This window comes from Magallana gigas, chromosome 5, assembly GCF_963853765.1.
Source record: "Magallana gigas chromosome 5, xbMagGiga1.1, whole genome shotgun sequence".
Lineage (NCBI taxonomy): Eukaryota > Metazoa > Mollusca > Bivalvia > Ostreida > Ostreidae > Magallana > Magallana gigas.
The window spans coordinates 16,995,468-17,012,229 of record NC_088857.1 but is presented as its reverse complement, the minus strand read 5'-3'; the positions used below and the strand labels follow the sequence as shown (position 1 = coordinate 17,012,229).

The 16,762-nt window shown below is 31.0% G+C and overlaps 1 protein-coding gene across 5 annotated transcripts in view; it reads left to right on the top strand.

Moving 5' to 3' along the window:
* LOC105325441 (uncharacterized) overlaps positions 1-16,762 on the top strand; it is a 56,222-nt gene extending 39,460 nt beyond the window's left edge. For 4 of the 5 annotated variants that reach the window (XM_066086203.1, XM_066086205.1, XM_066086206.1 and 1 more), the window contains 10 exons: positions 45-68; positions 921-1,027; positions 1,175-1,236; positions 1,327-1,508; positions 5,106-5,199; positions 5,352-5,368; positions 5,796-5,907; positions 11,735-11,790; positions 16,065-16,123; positions 16,353-16,762. In XM_066086203.1, coding sequence (XP_065942275.1) covers positions 45-68; positions 921-1,027; positions 1,175-1,236; positions 1,327-1,508; positions 5,106-5,199; positions 5,352-5,368; positions 5,796-5,907; positions 11,735-11,790; positions 16,065-16,123; positions 16,353-16,385 — 746 coding nt within the window. In that variant the 3' untranslated portion in view covers positions 16,386-16,762. The remainder of the gene's footprint in view (positions 1-44; positions 69-920; positions 1,028-1,174; positions 1,237-1,326; positions 1,509-5,105; positions 5,200-5,351; positions 5,369-5,795; positions 5,908-11,734; positions 11,791-16,064; positions 16,124-16,352) is intronic. The other variant, XM_066086204.1, reaches the window with a different exon arrangement.

Here is a 16,762-nt window from a genome sequence, read left to right as displayed (position 1 = left end):
TATATATATATATATATATATATATATAATGTGTTGTTTTGAAGCACCTAAACCGCGAGGAAAAACAGGTGAGTACAACGATGTCAGGTTTGATTTCTTCGGACATTTTTCAAAGAATATCAATTAATATAGATATTTTACGAACTTTATTCTATGCTTATAAAGAAAAGAATGTTATACACGTTTACAAAATTAATTTTTTTTTATTAAATTAATGGTTATTTCAGCATTTATTTTTTATTAATTATTTTTTAAAGATATATGCAAAGGTTTCTGAAACCAAATTGAATAATGCGCTTCGCATGTCATTAATTTGATAAAACTGATGATTGGCTAATCTCTTTGGTGGGTTCATAAATTGGCGCGTTTTTCAATTTGTTTGCATGCATGGTTAAAGTTATGAGACTATGAGTCTTTCAAAAACCAATGATTTTATGCTTTATTTCCATTTTAAAAACTTTTTGCCTTGTCTCAGATGTGAATTAAACCTGAAAATAGCTTTATTATCCTAAGGCTAAGTTCAACCTTTTAGTAGACATGCTCTTAATAAAATGGAAGAGTCACTGTAACGGCAGAAAACGTAAAATTAGATTTTCACTTGTGATGTTGCACTTTAACAGCGTTCAACGTTGTTGTTTTTTTACGTCATAATGAATTTAACCTTTCAATACTCTGTCTGATTTATAGTAGCAGAGTAGTATCCACATATTTTACATGGAAAAATCTGTGTAATGTAAATATTTATATATACATGCATATAACAATAAAGAAAAGTGGTTTATTTATACATATGTAACTATAGATTAGAGCGTTGCGATTAACGTTCTTATGATAACAAGCTTAGCACAGTATTTTTGTATGTATTTCTAACTACACTTGAAAGGATTTATTTTATGAATCCATGCATGTTTGTGTGGTAGGTAATGGTGAATTTAAAGTGGAACTGGAGATAAGCTTCAATTTTGTCTACACAAGAGAAAATATTCTGAAAAATACTGACAAGTGGATTGTGGAAATCAAATCACAGGTAAACATATAAAACGAGCAATATTCATACCCTGTTTAAAATTTCTTTAACATTTTGAAGAATTTTTTTTATATAATGTCTAGGTATGTTTAGTTTGATTTTATTAGAATACATTTATTTGGGTTTCTTTTTTGTTTATTTGCAAAGCTGGAGACATTTTACAGGAAGGGTGTTCAAGGTTTCACTAGAGTAGAGTTTTTGTCTTTGCAGTAAGTGTTGATACGTTGAAATGATAACTAAAACTATTTGATGAAATAATTGACATGTATAAGTAATTTGTTTCATTGTTTTAATGTTAGATTTGGAAGCGTGATCGTTGATCATGAGATCTACTCGACTGGTACAGAGGAAACCCTCAAAGTTGACACTGCAAACAGCATGGTCAAATTGCTGCGACAAGATGAAAAAATCGTAGTGTTTAACCGAAGTGCTGAGGTCAAAAACATAATTTTATTCACAGAAAATACCTCAGTAGGTACATGTAAGTAGTGAATAATAGTGGTGTGTCTTTTATAATTGATATCGTCAAGTGGACGGTTACAATAATCTGATGATTTTTCGACAAAGGAAAACTCAATATTTAAACATTATAAATTAAGGTCTTCCGTTTCCAACGGAAGACCTTATTGTTATTGCTTTGTTTCTTTTTCACTATTATTTTTATTGTTTTTTTTTTCTGTCACGTTTTCTCAAAAATGCTTCAGCCAATTTTCATGAAATTTTCAGATCTTATTCATGACAAAATTTGTAAGAAAAGTACACGGGCTTTTTTTGATCGTCACTTCCGGTACCGAGATATTAAAGATTTTACGTTTTTGCTTGTGCACGATTTTTCTCAAAAAGTATTTACGATAGAACCTTCAAATTTTCAGAGAAGGTAGAGAGTGAACGGCCGCAGTGCCCTTCGTATATTCGAACGTCCGCCGTCACTTCCGGTCGTCACCGGAAGGAAATGAAAAACCTTAATTTTTAAAATTTTTAGATTTGAATTTTATTTATATTTTTATTCGATAGAGACGCTTAAAACACTTCAGAATATGAAATTCGTATTAAAATCGATCCAGGCATTCCCGAGATTTTGAGTTCAAAAGTTCTGAAGCGAGAGTCCGCGTAGCTCAGTCGTTAGAGTGTTGGACCTGTGCCCAGGCGACCCGGGTTCCATCCCCGAGTGCCGATTATTTGTTCTTCCCTAATTTTGTTTTGTTTAACGATTTTACCTTTAAAATGATGGTTTTTATTGTTTTCCGTTTTATTTTTATCATAAATAAAAATAATAACAGCCTTTTAAGTACAAATATAGAGCTCGTTTTTGTCAGCAGTTCGCATCGCCGCCATCAAAGACATGCCGCCGAAGCGCCCCTGCAGTACGACCGCATTAGAGTTCACTGGGTCGCTTTGCCGGCATCAAAGAAATGCTGCCATCTCAATGACTGTATGCACACAACATTTAGCAATGCACCAACGTTATTCTACATGGCTTTAAAAGGAGGACTGATTAGTATTTGTTCACATATATAGATACACGCTTGCATGTATGCATGCGTTTATTGACATACGTTGCTGATATACTAATTCCCTAAACACTATAAAAAACTAGAAAATCTCTCTCTCTCTCTCTCTCTCTCTCTCTCTCTCTCTCTCTCTCTCTCTCTCTCTCTCTCAAGTACATAAGAACTAAGTACAGGTAACATGCAGTAAATTGGATAGAGGCTAAATGTACATTGGCGTCAAAAAAATTATACATGTATTTATTTCAAGTTACGGGATAATGTCTATGGATTCAAATAATTTGAAATTAATTGTTTAATGATGGTTTTCTTACTGATTGGAAATCAACGCTAAAAAGTCATTTTTATTAATGATGGTGTACTTTTTCCTTTTTTGTGCATGTCTATATACTGATACAAATCTGTTGCCTGGCTGGGATTAAGAAAAACCTCCGAAGTTTATACTCCTAACTATACAAACGAACGGGTGACTGCGACAAGATTTGAAAACTGACCACCCGTTTATGAGTGTTTGAGCCTAAAAATAAAAAGATGTAAAAAAAGAAAAAAATCAATAGTTACATCTTTCAAACAACGCTTATACATTGTTTTTAACATATGTATTTTATTTAATACCACATATTGCAATATGTGATATTTAGAATTTAATTTTCTACGTTTAATATAGAAGTCACCGACCGACCCCCCCCCCCTCCAAATTCATAAAATCATTTAGTTTTTAGGGCCCGATTTTACTTGATCTTTGATCTTCGACCTTTAATTTCAACTAATTACCATTATAGATTACTGTACTAATTACCAGACCAATTCGTTCATTATTAACAGAGTTATGAAGCTTTTGGCATTTGAGTTTTAGTTGTTGTGTTTGACATGTACTGTAAAAAAAAATTCTGACACCCAAGCCCTTCACTCAATCCTAATGAAAATTCGTGAAAATGAACCTCTGACCCCATTCTTATTGTCTGTCAAATATGCAGCGGATTGAACAATTAAGACGAAATTCCTGAGATTAAACGGCGCTTCTTGCCTATACGTGGAAATTAAATTTACACACTGTACACGCACCGACCCCCCCCCCCTTCCTATTCACAAAATCATTTAGTTTTTCTGGCCTTATTTTACTGGATCTTTCATCTTGAGCCTTTATTGTCAATCTAATTCAATTCTAGATTACTGTACTAATGACCAGACATATTCGTTCATTTTTAAGAGAGTTATAAATTTTTGGGCATTTGAGTTTCGATTGGCGTGCTTGACATGACTGTAGAAAAAAACCTTGGACCCCATTCTTATTGTCTGCCAAATATGCAGCGGATTGACCAATTAAGAAGAAATTCCTGAGATCAAACGGCGAGTATAGCCTGTACGGAGACTTAAAATTTACACAGTACAAGGGATGTAAGCAGCCGCGTTATATTTCTGTTGCATGTATATTTCTTGTTTTCTATTTTGTCTGTATTTACGATAGCGTGTGAACTACTTATGAATGTTAGAACTGTGGAATTTACTGTCATCAAATTTTTACCGAATAAATTTACGTGTTACTGATTTCGTTATTTCTACATTTATAAAGATTTTATCAATCAAATCAAACAGTCAAACATAATAGAAAACGACACGAAAAAAAATCTCAACACTGAAATACATGGGTAAAATGCATCAGTCATTGTTTTAGGACTTCCCCTAATTGTTGTTAACCGCATCCGAGATCCACACCTCAAAATTCTATTTTCGATTTATTTAAGACGAAAATCAAGCTCGGGTCGTTTCAACCCCCTCCAGACACAAACACGCATCAATATTTCAAATGACCTCGCACTGTTACCAAACCTGAATAGTCAGACATCTTACACGTTGTTTTTCTTTTCATACAAAAACTCAGCTCCTCTTCCGGGCGAAAACGCCCCAAATTCAAAGACAAATTCGGGAATTATTTCGCGTCAGCCATGTTTTGAGATACCTGCACAGGTTGTGTGTTCGAATCTCGCTGGAGCCAAGCTTTGCTCTTTCTCTCTATTACTTTCTCTCCTTTTTGTTTCTTTTTCTAACTAAAATATTCAACATAAAAGGGTTGTTGGACTGTAGTACAAGTCGAAAAACACTCTTCAATTAAGATTTAGACAAAAACAGTTTTTTATTATTAGGATCTTCCGTCTTCAGCGGGACACCCTTCTATTCTTATTGTTATTAGGGTCTTCCGTTTACAAAGGAAGACGCTCTTTTTTTCTTTGGTTTCTTTTTATTACAGGTCATTAGACCTGTTATTAGGTCAAAAGATCTCTTATTTAATATGATATAAAATGGGGCTGGTCCTTCAAATTAGGAATCCAACGGGGTCTATAATCCTTCATCCATCGCTCTTTTAGATCACATCTGCATTTCTTGATATGTTTCGTTGATGAAGATAAAAGGCAAGGTCATTTCCTCTTCTAAAAATCGGACGGAAGACCTCCTCGTTGCTCGCAACGAGATCGTGTCTAGTTATTATTCTTATTGATGATATTGCATAGAATTTGATGCAAACGCTAATGAAAATGTTCTCTAAATACTGAATTTCATTAAACCTGTAGATCTCAACTCCTCCATCAACCCTTGTCGTATTTACACTGACGTGTGTTCGAGTGGTAAAACGTGTGTTGATTCATCTGGAGTAGCTTCTTGTGTGTATGTACCATGTTTATGTTTAAGCATAAAATTTCCAATGTTTCATCATTGTATGTCACATTTTTTGGCAATAGAAATATACTATTAGATGGAGATAATTATATGCATGTAGATTGATTTTACACAAATTACATTTTGTAATCTCTTCACAGAAACTCACATACAAAAGGTAAGTGCATACATATTTATGTATTTAACAAAGAATTTAAATATATCATTCATAAAACATATAAATATGGATTCCTCTTTCTATTGATGGTATAGTATGTATAATAAAACTGCAAAATTGCGTGAAATTTTTCGGAAATTGAAAGTTTTAATAAGGTGACTACAGTAAACGTTTGATAAAAATGTTACACTGTTATTCTAATACTGATAAAAACAAATCAAGTGAGTAATTTAATGATTCTGAAAAACAACATTATCTCAAAAATTGAAACTCATGAAATACAACAAAATCATTTACTTCTGAAGTTTATTTTATTAATATACTGCTATTACTGATATAAACTATCTTTTTTTTAAATAACGCAATTCTAAATGCGTCATATTTTGTAACTGTGTCTATCTGATTGCCGATATTTGAACAATTTTAGGTTGGACACTTTTCATCATCATCGGAATCGCTGTCCCATTGTCAATGGCAACTATAGTTCTTGTATTGGTGTACGTTTGTCGAAAAGGAAGTTCTAAGCAAAAAAGTAAAAGGTGACTATAATGTATAGATTTTCTTCCGATCAAATCGTTAAAACAAACTAGATTATAAATATAATTGTATAAATTCGAAATGTTGAAAATTATAAAGAATGTATATTTTGGTTAATTAAATTATAGTAATAAAATGATGATAAAACTAATAAATGCACTTTGCTGATCCAAATCTCAAAGTCTTTTTGTTGCTAAGGGCTTGAAAGAATTATATTATAATTCAATTTCCTTCCCCTATTAAATTGCATTGATTGATTTGATATTTAATCATAACACAGAAGGCCAATCATCAAATCTGTAGGGCGTATGAATACAATTTCAACAAATATTTATCTGTAACAGTAACTGTACTTTCGATTGCCGGCGACTATGGACCGGATCATGACCCTATATTATACCTACGCTTATAAACATTCCATTGGTTTAAATGTTTGTTAACTGTTAAAAATTCAATTATTTTTAAGAGTCAAAATCAGCAAGCATCGAGCATTTTGTGAAAAATATGGAAAGTGACATAAAAACAATAATGATTAAAACACATATAAAGATAATTAGAATGAAGATTGTATTAAAAATATTTGGGTAATTTTTTTATTATTGGTGTTGTTACTATGGAAACCACGTGCTTTTAGACTGACTGATTTGTACTTCATTTTAACATGAAATTTTTGGTATATACAAATCAATATTATGTTAAATCATCTTAAAACTCTATCAATAATTTTTTATACTACAAAACACTTTGCTGTAATCTAAACATTATTTAGAATTTACATTTACTTCATCCTTCGATATTTATACCCGTTTTTTCTGGGTAATTTTGCATGCAAACACCAGTCAATTTAGCGCACTTTTTATAAAATTCTACAACCATGTCAAGGTTAACAAACACTACATATTTATATAATGACATTTATTCTAGAAGAATCAATTAAAAATCTTTAGGCAAATCACCCGTTTATAAATAAATACCGATTTTATACACCTGGAAACGTGCAAGTTTTACTCTAATAACCTCCCTTTAATATGACTCTCTTACGAAAGGAGGTAAAAACGGCATTTTGTTTACATTGTTTACATCCATTATTTCAACGGAGCTGAAGTGAGACAACTATGGATTTTAGTTTCTGGATTATAGAAGTGTTAATTTAGTTCATAATCATGGTAAGTGACAACTTTTACTGGTTTCTTATTTTCTACAAGCAAACATTTCTTTAACGGGAGAAATAGTGGATGCTGTAGATCTTAGTGAAAATTCAGATTAACATGTCAATGCACACAAGAGAAATAATAGTTAAAACATGACAAAGAAAATTATACGTGATTGCGTAGTGTACATAGTGTTTGTGCATCAAGGAAAACGACAAAATTTAAATGAAAAATATATCAACACACATGTATAGACTATGGTAGCTACATGTATTTTGGTACATGTATTATACAAGTACATGTTTAAATGTATCTTGTGTGAATAATTGATCAGTCTTCTTATTATTCTATATGTTGATAATTAATGTTGTATTAATATAAAATCAACTATTTGTACCATATTGCTTGAAAAAGTCAAGATTTCTTACCTATATTTAATGAATTATAACAGTAAAATACTTTACTGTATGCGTTTTCCAGATAGTTTAATTAAATAGGGGATGGAAAAGTGTATTAGTTGTAACAGGTCCTTTGTTTTATTACAGACAACTTAGTGGGTTGTAAACAGAAATTGTGTCACATGCAAGCCAAATGAATCAACTCAAATGAGGATGGACACAAAAATCTACCATGTCTACACAAAAATTGAAATATTCACACCTTACAGATCAGAGACAATGCTTGAAATATTTAAATTTTGCAAAAAAGAGGGTGAATGTGAAATTGCGAAAAAAACAGACCAACAAATGCAACGAATTAAAAGTAAAGTTGACAAGGGATGATGTTCTTTAGCAGAATTTCTTTCATCCTTGAAGATAAACAGCTATGTTAGCCACTTTGTTCCACAGAAAAGAAGAGCTGGCTTTCAACTAAAACTGAAAATCCTATTAAATAGAATTCAAAAACTATATATAATTATATATAGGGATATTTGTGTCTCAGTGTCTACTTTTGAAAATAAAATGTGTTCATTTGTCAATTCTGATGCATAATGATTTATTATCACTTGATCATTTGAGTTGTTGAATTATTTTCATTGAAAATTATTACAAAAATAAAGTTGATATTCATAAGATTTTTTTTTATTTGTGTTTACTTTACATTGTTAAATAAAGAAGGAACTCCATGTTAGATAGAGCATTCAGCAAGTTCTGCAGTAAAAGCAGTAATACAGGTTTATGTCAAGCTATTTGAACTGCCCTGATCACATTGACAAAACCAAGACTAAATAGGAAATGAAATCATGCATATGAATATAAACCAACAATTCACAAATTGATATTAAGGCTACTGTACTATCTATATCAGCTGACTGTCAAAATATTTCTCTGAATCATCTTGATTTTAATTACAAATTAAATTATTTAAATTTTTTGCAGACCAATTCAATTTTATGTAAAATAATTGATTATTAGATTTTGAAGAAAAAATATTTCCCCATCTTAATGACAAAAAGTTAAAATACTGATCGAGTTGGGAGAGGGAGAGAACACTTTTTAAATGTAGCTTAGTAGATCAATTCTTAAAGTTAGCATATACATATATTGTTGATTGAATTTTTCTGTTGAGACAATATTTCTTATGTGAAATTCCTGTATGCGTGGGTGCTGGGAGGGGGCGGATATGACCAATTTAACTGAAATAACTATTGTCATTTATTTGTTATAGTTACATCCAAATAAGTTTCGAGGCGATATCATTGAAAAAAGAAACTATTGGGGACTGTGTTCAACTATAAAATCTTTATAATAATCAGATAAACATCTAAATTGGATATTTCGCCTTATGAGGAATAATTAAGTTACCTCCTTGATTTCTTTTTCTGACCTTCATTTTTTAAATAACATCTCTGCACATACTTTTTCATGCAGCAATGTTTTTTTCTGAAATATACATATATTGAAAAATGAATTATGATGACTCCCCCCCCCCCCCCCCCCCCCGCCCCCAACCATAATCTTTTGGTATTTCATTTTATCAGAACAACTTGAAATCTCTTAGACATGTTAGAGTAGACTGGAGATTCAGTATTACATATAAAGATGAAGAGCATATCTTTCTTCTAAACTGGGGTCACTTTAAATAATTATGCCCTTCAGAGAGCTTTATAGGTGATAGACTTTCAGTATAAACTGCTTCAAATACAAAGACAAAGCCTGGAATATTTTAAGCCGTTTTTGTAAGAATTTTACATTTAAAGCCCTCTTTCTAAGCATTTATATATGATATCTTATTTATGAATTGGAAAAAAATTATTAAGAAAACTGCATTGAAATCATAAGAAATCTAAACATTCAGAAAGCTTTTATTTCAAATCACACTTATTATTAAAAGTTGGCTAGTTTTAAGTACAAAAAGGTCAGGAAAGATGCAACTTAAACAAAATATATATACATGTATTATATATATATTCATTTTATATATACATTCTGACCATCATTATAGTGCTTAATGAAAAACAATATTGGTATATGATGTTATTGTTCCCATTTTTTGTCAAGAATATCGAAGTCATATTTCATTATGTTGAGAATTGCACTTTTAGTACAAAAAGGTCAAATCAAATGAACTCAGAGGGTAAAACCTGACCTCCTTCCCTTGCTTTTTTTGTACATAATATTTTGAATGATTGTTTTGTATACAGATTTTCACTAAATTTATGATTCAACCACATTGAGGAGTAAAATACCTTATTTTTATAAATGAAATAAATATTTTACCTTATATTTGCCCTTACGTCCGTGTGTCTATGTTTTCTAATTTTAGATGAAAATGAATGATCTTTAAAATGTCATTTTAAAAAAAAACCCTTTATAAAATAGAAAATTTGACTTATTGTGCATTTTTAACCAGGGAATATTTTAAAAATAAGGTACAATATGATCTATTCAATTTAATAATACTTGGTTTTTATGTTACCTTTTACCCTTTGTAAAAGCTTAAAATGCAAATTTGATATACTTTTAAACCTTGTACAACTTTCCCCCCTCAAGGTTGCCTATGGATTTTATTTTGCATATATATAGTACAGATGATCACTAACAGAAATACATAATTCATTTTTCCAGCAGTGGTTGTAGATTTTTCATATAAAGTGATTAAGATGTGCAATTTTTGAAAATCGATAAGCGTCTAAATGCATGTTCTCTTCCTGTTGTTATGGCAACAATTACAATGAACTATTTTAAATTTTTATTTTTTTTTAAAAATGGGAACACTCAATCTAATAATAAATACAAAAAGCAAAATACTATATAATATCATGTAAAGGAATAATTTACGTAGATGTTTAGCTAAAATCATTGTTTTATTTTCAAAGATTTGTGCACCCGTAACTAAGGACATAAATTTCCTTGCATACCAGCCCCTTACTATGACAAAAATCATTGTTTAACAGTGTTTTTGTGTTAAGTAGATTAAAATCTATAATATACAAGCAGCTTTTCAAAAAATAATTTTTCCACTTTCCATGGAATGCTTGATGCTTGTTGATTTTTACTCTTAATTTGTCAAAGTACTAGAGAATATAGTCATCGAATAACAGATGAAAAAAATTGTATAATTAGAAGCGTTGTTGACCATTTTTCTCTGCATAATTCGGCCTTCGTTTATTGCGAATTTCTCGTAGAACAATGCGGGAATTTTGAACAATAATTTTTAATTTCTGACAGAGAATGATGGTAAAAACATAAATATAAGCATTGAACCATTATTTTTTTCAAGATGTGGTCTCATAAATGCAACAATGTGTGCATACAAATTGAGTAACGCACGTTATCGCTGTACGCGATGGCGCATTACTCAATTTGTATGCCACACTGTTGCAATAATCAAACAACATCTTTCAAAAATAATAATGATTCAATTGAAAACATTAAAAAATTCAAAGAAGATGCGTGAATAAGGCGTGTAAAATGCCCATATGAGGAATTATTAGGCAGTGCAAAATTAAAATATCATTAAATCTGATAAAAAAAAATTAAAATGATTAAAAACATTGATATTTAAAGTAACATTGGTTTGTAACCCTTAAATATTTTAAATACTTGAAATAGGTCGAATTTAACTGGCGTATGCGTGTCAAAACCTCCAAATAGTGTCATTTTTATAACTTCAATGACTTTTCTTTTTTTAAGAGTGGGTCTGAGCTCCATATTTTTGCAATATTTTATATGCGGTTTAATGGAATTTAATCCGATTTTAATCAACAAAAATGTGGAGAGATGACCCACTTTACTTCAAAAATGTCATTTGGTAGCCAAAAAATTGAACGTTTTAGAAAAATAATACAAGTCCGTAAATTCGTAGCCAACGTCTCATATAACATTTAAACAAACATTTTGGTCCAACTTTACATATTCTGTTCCTTGCTCATGTTGTGAATGAAATGGCTCAATGGTCAGAGCACCAGACATAGAAAACTTTATAGAACTTGGGTTTTTAGGTTGTGGGTTCTATATCGCCAAAACTTTAGGATATTTTATATTTTTCTTAACTTTTTTTTAAATATTTCAAACTGAATATGGTTAGAAATAACCCTTTTGTAAACTAGCAATTATAACATATCAAATATATTTAATTGAAAAAATGTTAAATTTGAAATTGTATTTTACGACTAAACCAAATGGGCAGTTACGCCATCTTATTCCCCTATCTTCTTTATATGCTTTATTTACAGTGTCATTGAATCAGAGAATAACGACGTTAAGAACAATAAGAAGAATTCATCAAGAGGTAAAGTTCCTTAAGGAGTTGCTTTAGTTTTTTTTATTAGCTCACCTGAGCTGAAAGCTCAAGTGAGCTTTTCTGATCACCTTTTGTCCGTCGTCCGTCTGTCCGTCTGTCTGTCTGTCTGTAAACTTTTCACATTTTGAACTTCTTCTCTAAAACCACTTAACCAAATTCAACCAAATTTGGCTCAAAGCATCCTTATGGGAGGGCCAATATAAATTGCAGAAATAAAAGTCCGATCTGTATTCAAAGCGGAGAAAACCTTGAAACTGTAGAAAAAGGGGGGTGCATTTTTAAAAATCTTCTTCTCATGAACTACTGATTCCAATTCAACGTAGTTTAGCATAAATTATCCTTATGGGAAGGAATATAAAAACTGCAAAAATCAAGGTCTAATTATGCTTCAAATCTGAGTTATTACGAAAATAATAATAAAGGAAAGGCGTGTTTCAATCGGGTTCGACATCCGGTAAAATGGGTAGACAAGACTTGGCCTGGGCAAAACAAAAGATTGGCAGTTATTAATCTGCCAATCTCATTAAAATATCAGGATATTTGATGGACCAGTATATTTGTATTTGCTGTAAATATTGCTGCAAAATAATGCGTATTTGGAATTGACGATTGCCGATCTGCCCCGGCTTTTATTTTGCCACGGCCCGCATTTGCATACCCATTTTACCAAAACTCGTATTCCATACTTCTAAAACGAGGTTCTTTGTTTAAAGCAGCCATGACATTATACGAAAAAGGGTCGATCTGACTATGATGATTTTGCTTGTTGTGCAACAGTTCGCGAATGAAGGGAAATTTTTAAAACATGCAAAATATATTGGTGCCGATTTTGTGTAGTAAATTGAAGCTAAATATTTCAATGCGTTGACAGTTTTCACACATGACGTTGGTGTTAGCTTGTTCTGATTTTCGTTTCGTTTTCATTATTTATGCTTTGTAACCTGGGAATTATCGTCTGTATTTCGTGATTTTTACGTATCAAATCAAACAGAGACTTTGGTAAATCAAACAGTTAACTGTTTACCTGCGCAAGTTAAGCAAAATCTGATGTATCAAAAAAGTATTGAAATACAATTCATTCTATCGGTAATTCGGCATTATCTTTTGCGTAATGGTAGATTAATGCAATAGGTTTTGTTGAGATGCTCGGCATTTTCTCGAGTTTATTCAGTTTAAATAGAGTTTGATATCGCTGTCGGAAATATGTAGGTATATACATGTATATATATGATATATTTCGAAAAAATAACTTGTGTTCTTTATTTGTTATAGTGCATGTTTCTTGTGTTTAATTGTTTACAATTCTATTTACTAACCATATTTGAGTGTTAAGCTTCGAATTATAAGCAAGATACAGAGATTTGCTCACAATTCTATGTTTGTACACAGATCTTAAAAACTAAAGATTAAAAAGTAAAAAAAATTGTCAATATTTATTAAGAAAATTTTCAAAGTCTGTTCTTCCAGAAACCAACTTTAACAACTTATTGTTTTGTAAACTTAACCTTTTTTCGTCATTATTACTCCTCCTGTACATGTGATCCTTGACTGTGTTTGTGTACATTTGTATAAACTGATTTTGAACCTCAAATACCAGTAAACTGGTCTTGAGTGATAAAAAGAATTGAAAATCTTAAGCCATTCTTTTTTTCCATTTTAAATGCCGAATAGGAAATACCAAGTTAAAAATCTTAAGCTGAATGTAATAAACTCATGTGAACAAAATATGACTCAAACCTAGGCGAACTGTGAGGTCTGTATCTTGCTTATAATTCTACGATTGACGCTGAAATTTTGGTTGAACATTAGAAATTCTATATGAATTAGAGTATGTTAAATACTTGTACAAAAAAAATAAAGAATGATATTCTGTATATACCTACTCTCTGGGGCCCCCTCTTTATACAGTAAATAATGTGAAATCTACATCAATTTTGATAGTTTTTCAGACACGGGTAAATAAAAACGACATCTTTAAAACAGTTTCCATAGTTCTGACACATTTCTGTTGCGGGGATAAAGTAATTATCGCTATTCCTAAGAAAATATCACAGCGGAAAATTATCCTGGTTTGTACACGAAGTAAATAACAGTCATTTAATTATAATGGAGAAGACAAATACATTTTTTGAATGTTTTTAATTTGAGGAATTGGGCACATTGAGGTACAATTTTCTTCTTCACATCTATACATGTAGGATTTTTAAAATAAAAAACAATAACTATTATACATTTTTTTTTAAATACAATAACTAGTAAGTAGTTGATGAAAAAAATATACCTATATGCTTTCATATATTTTGATCGCTTTACAAAGTGGGGGGGGGGGGGAGAACGAAAATATAGGGAATTGGAAGTTAACAACTTAACAGTGTACTCCTACCAAATGTTTAGTTTTATATCTTGCGTAGGATTTTCTTATTCTGGTAAAAAAAAATAGTATTTCATGAAGGTACAATGTCAAAGATTAAGTGTATGCAAAAATAAGTGTAAAATTCGAATACTTTACAATATTTATTTTTTGTTATTCTACCGAGGGACTAGCTGCAGAACTGTAGCTCTCCGGGAAAAAAATACTGACAGACCGGAGAGCTACAGGCCCACCCATTTAAAAAATTGTATATTTATTGCGCAGAAAAACGTGCGCTAGTTTTCGACTGATTTACCTTATTTATACGAAAATTCTGTGAAAACAACTAGTACCATTACATTCTTCATGCAATTTACTACTGATATCGCCTCTTTATTTGCGTTAGACTTTCATCGAAACACGCTACCGACCTCGGAAAATCAAGTATGTTGAATTTACATCGAGATCGAGAGTCGCCATTTTTACATGTAAACAAAGTGCACCACATGTATTTACGGGACTGGTGATGGTGTTTAAAAGACTATCTGAGGCAAGTGAACAGACGATATCAGTAGTAAATTGCATGAAGAATTTAATGGTACTAATTGTTTTCACAGAATTTGTTTATAAATAAGGTAGATCAATCGAAAACTAGCGCACGTTTTTCTGCGCAATAAATATACAATTTTTTCAACTGGTGGCCCTGTAGCTCTCCGGTCTGTCAATATTTTTTTCCCGGAGAGCTACAGTTCTGCAGCTACCGAGAGACCATACGGCACAATATCTTTTGAACGCCCATTGTTGCTCAGGTGAGCGATGTGGCCCCATGGGCCTCTTGTTAATTTGTATATGGTATTTTCTTTACCTTTTAAAAAGTGTTGTCAACAAGTACTCGTTAACCGGTTGTCCGCCAAACAATATAAATATGGAATATCAAATCTATAGCTAGCATTCGGTTACTCGAATAAAAATTCGTGTACATTTCACATACTCAATTTGTAAAAAAAATTTTATAAATGGCATTAAATGTTACAACAACTTTTTGCTTATTTCAATTACCAGTAGACTTTGTATCGTGGTTCAACATTGTTTTAATTAGTTTTCACTGTTTATATAAAAAATAGCTTTGATTGCCAGAAAGAATTCAAGATTTGAAGACCAACCTCATTCAGATAGTCAGAAGAATATTGAATTTAGCAGGGTGCCGCCGCAAGCATAAAAAATAAAGAGCTAATTTAAATGAACGGCGGATTAATAATCCGTGGAAATGATTTTGATATGTAATAACTGATTTGTTATATTTTGTCCTTTTAAATAATATTGACGATTCAATGCTGTAAAGTTTTTCTCACTAATTTTCAATGAATAATAATCCTGTACATGTAATATTCATTTGTGTTTGGTGTGTGTATATAATAAATGAAAGGAAAATTATGTGAATTGAAATTAATATGGGTTGGACTACAAAAATGTTAAATCATGTAAAATTAAAAAATTATTCGGAAACTAGCTATTTACTGGACATTCGCAAAAGCAACGAGAAATTACAGGCTATACTATTTTTCTTGATTGTAACATGCATGTATAGGGGGTTGAAAAGGAAAATGTAATACGGTACTTATATAAACGAGAGCCATTGTCATCTCTGTGAATTGTAAATGAAATTCATAAACAGTATATTATTGTTTTATTTCTATCGATAAGTAAATGAAACTTGATAAATAATAGATATGGAACATTAACAAAAATTATCCGAGTAACTGAAAACTCGATCGGAAAGGTAAGCGAGTAACCGGTTACAAAAATCGTCCGATTTGACAAAATTTCTTTTAATGCTTTAACAGACATTCAACTTTTTAATTATTGAGCTGTTAGTTAATATAATAATATTTTATGATATTGATTTTTGAAGGCTACAATAACCTGAGTTACTGGAATTCAATTGACGATCTTTTGGATCAACAAAAACAAGTAAAATGAGAGAGAGAGAGAGAGAGAGAGAGAGAGAGAGAGAGAGAGAGAGAGAGAGAGACTTATTTATTTATTTGTATTTAATATAAAAAATGAAGCAAATCGAATAAAAAATTGAGTAAGATTCCATTTTCTTAAAGAGTAGAAAAGACGAAAAAATATTTTTCTGTCATTTTTCAAAAATCAATTAATATATAGTTGAAGAATTTTTTTTACACTCTCTTTTCAGTTTCGGATAAAACGACCAACTACTATGTATTAAAAAGAACCTGGGAATGATGTGCATATGTCCTGAAAAAACTTTTTATTAAACATTTTACTATTTTTTACTGATTTCAAATATATGTTTGTCCATGTACATGGTGTAGAAAGAAGGAAAGACTCATGTAGTGTTAATTAGATAAAGAGGAAGTTGATTGACAATACGATTTGGTAATTCTTATTAAGTTTTTTTTCAAAAGAGACGTGTTGAAGTGATTTTGATATGAAATAACTGATTTGTTATATTCTGTCCTTTTAAATATAATATTGACGATTCAAAGCTGTAAAGTTTTTCTCACAAATTTTCAATGAATAATAATCCTGTACATGTAATATTCTTTTGTGTTTGGTGTGTGTATATAATAAATGAAAGGAAAA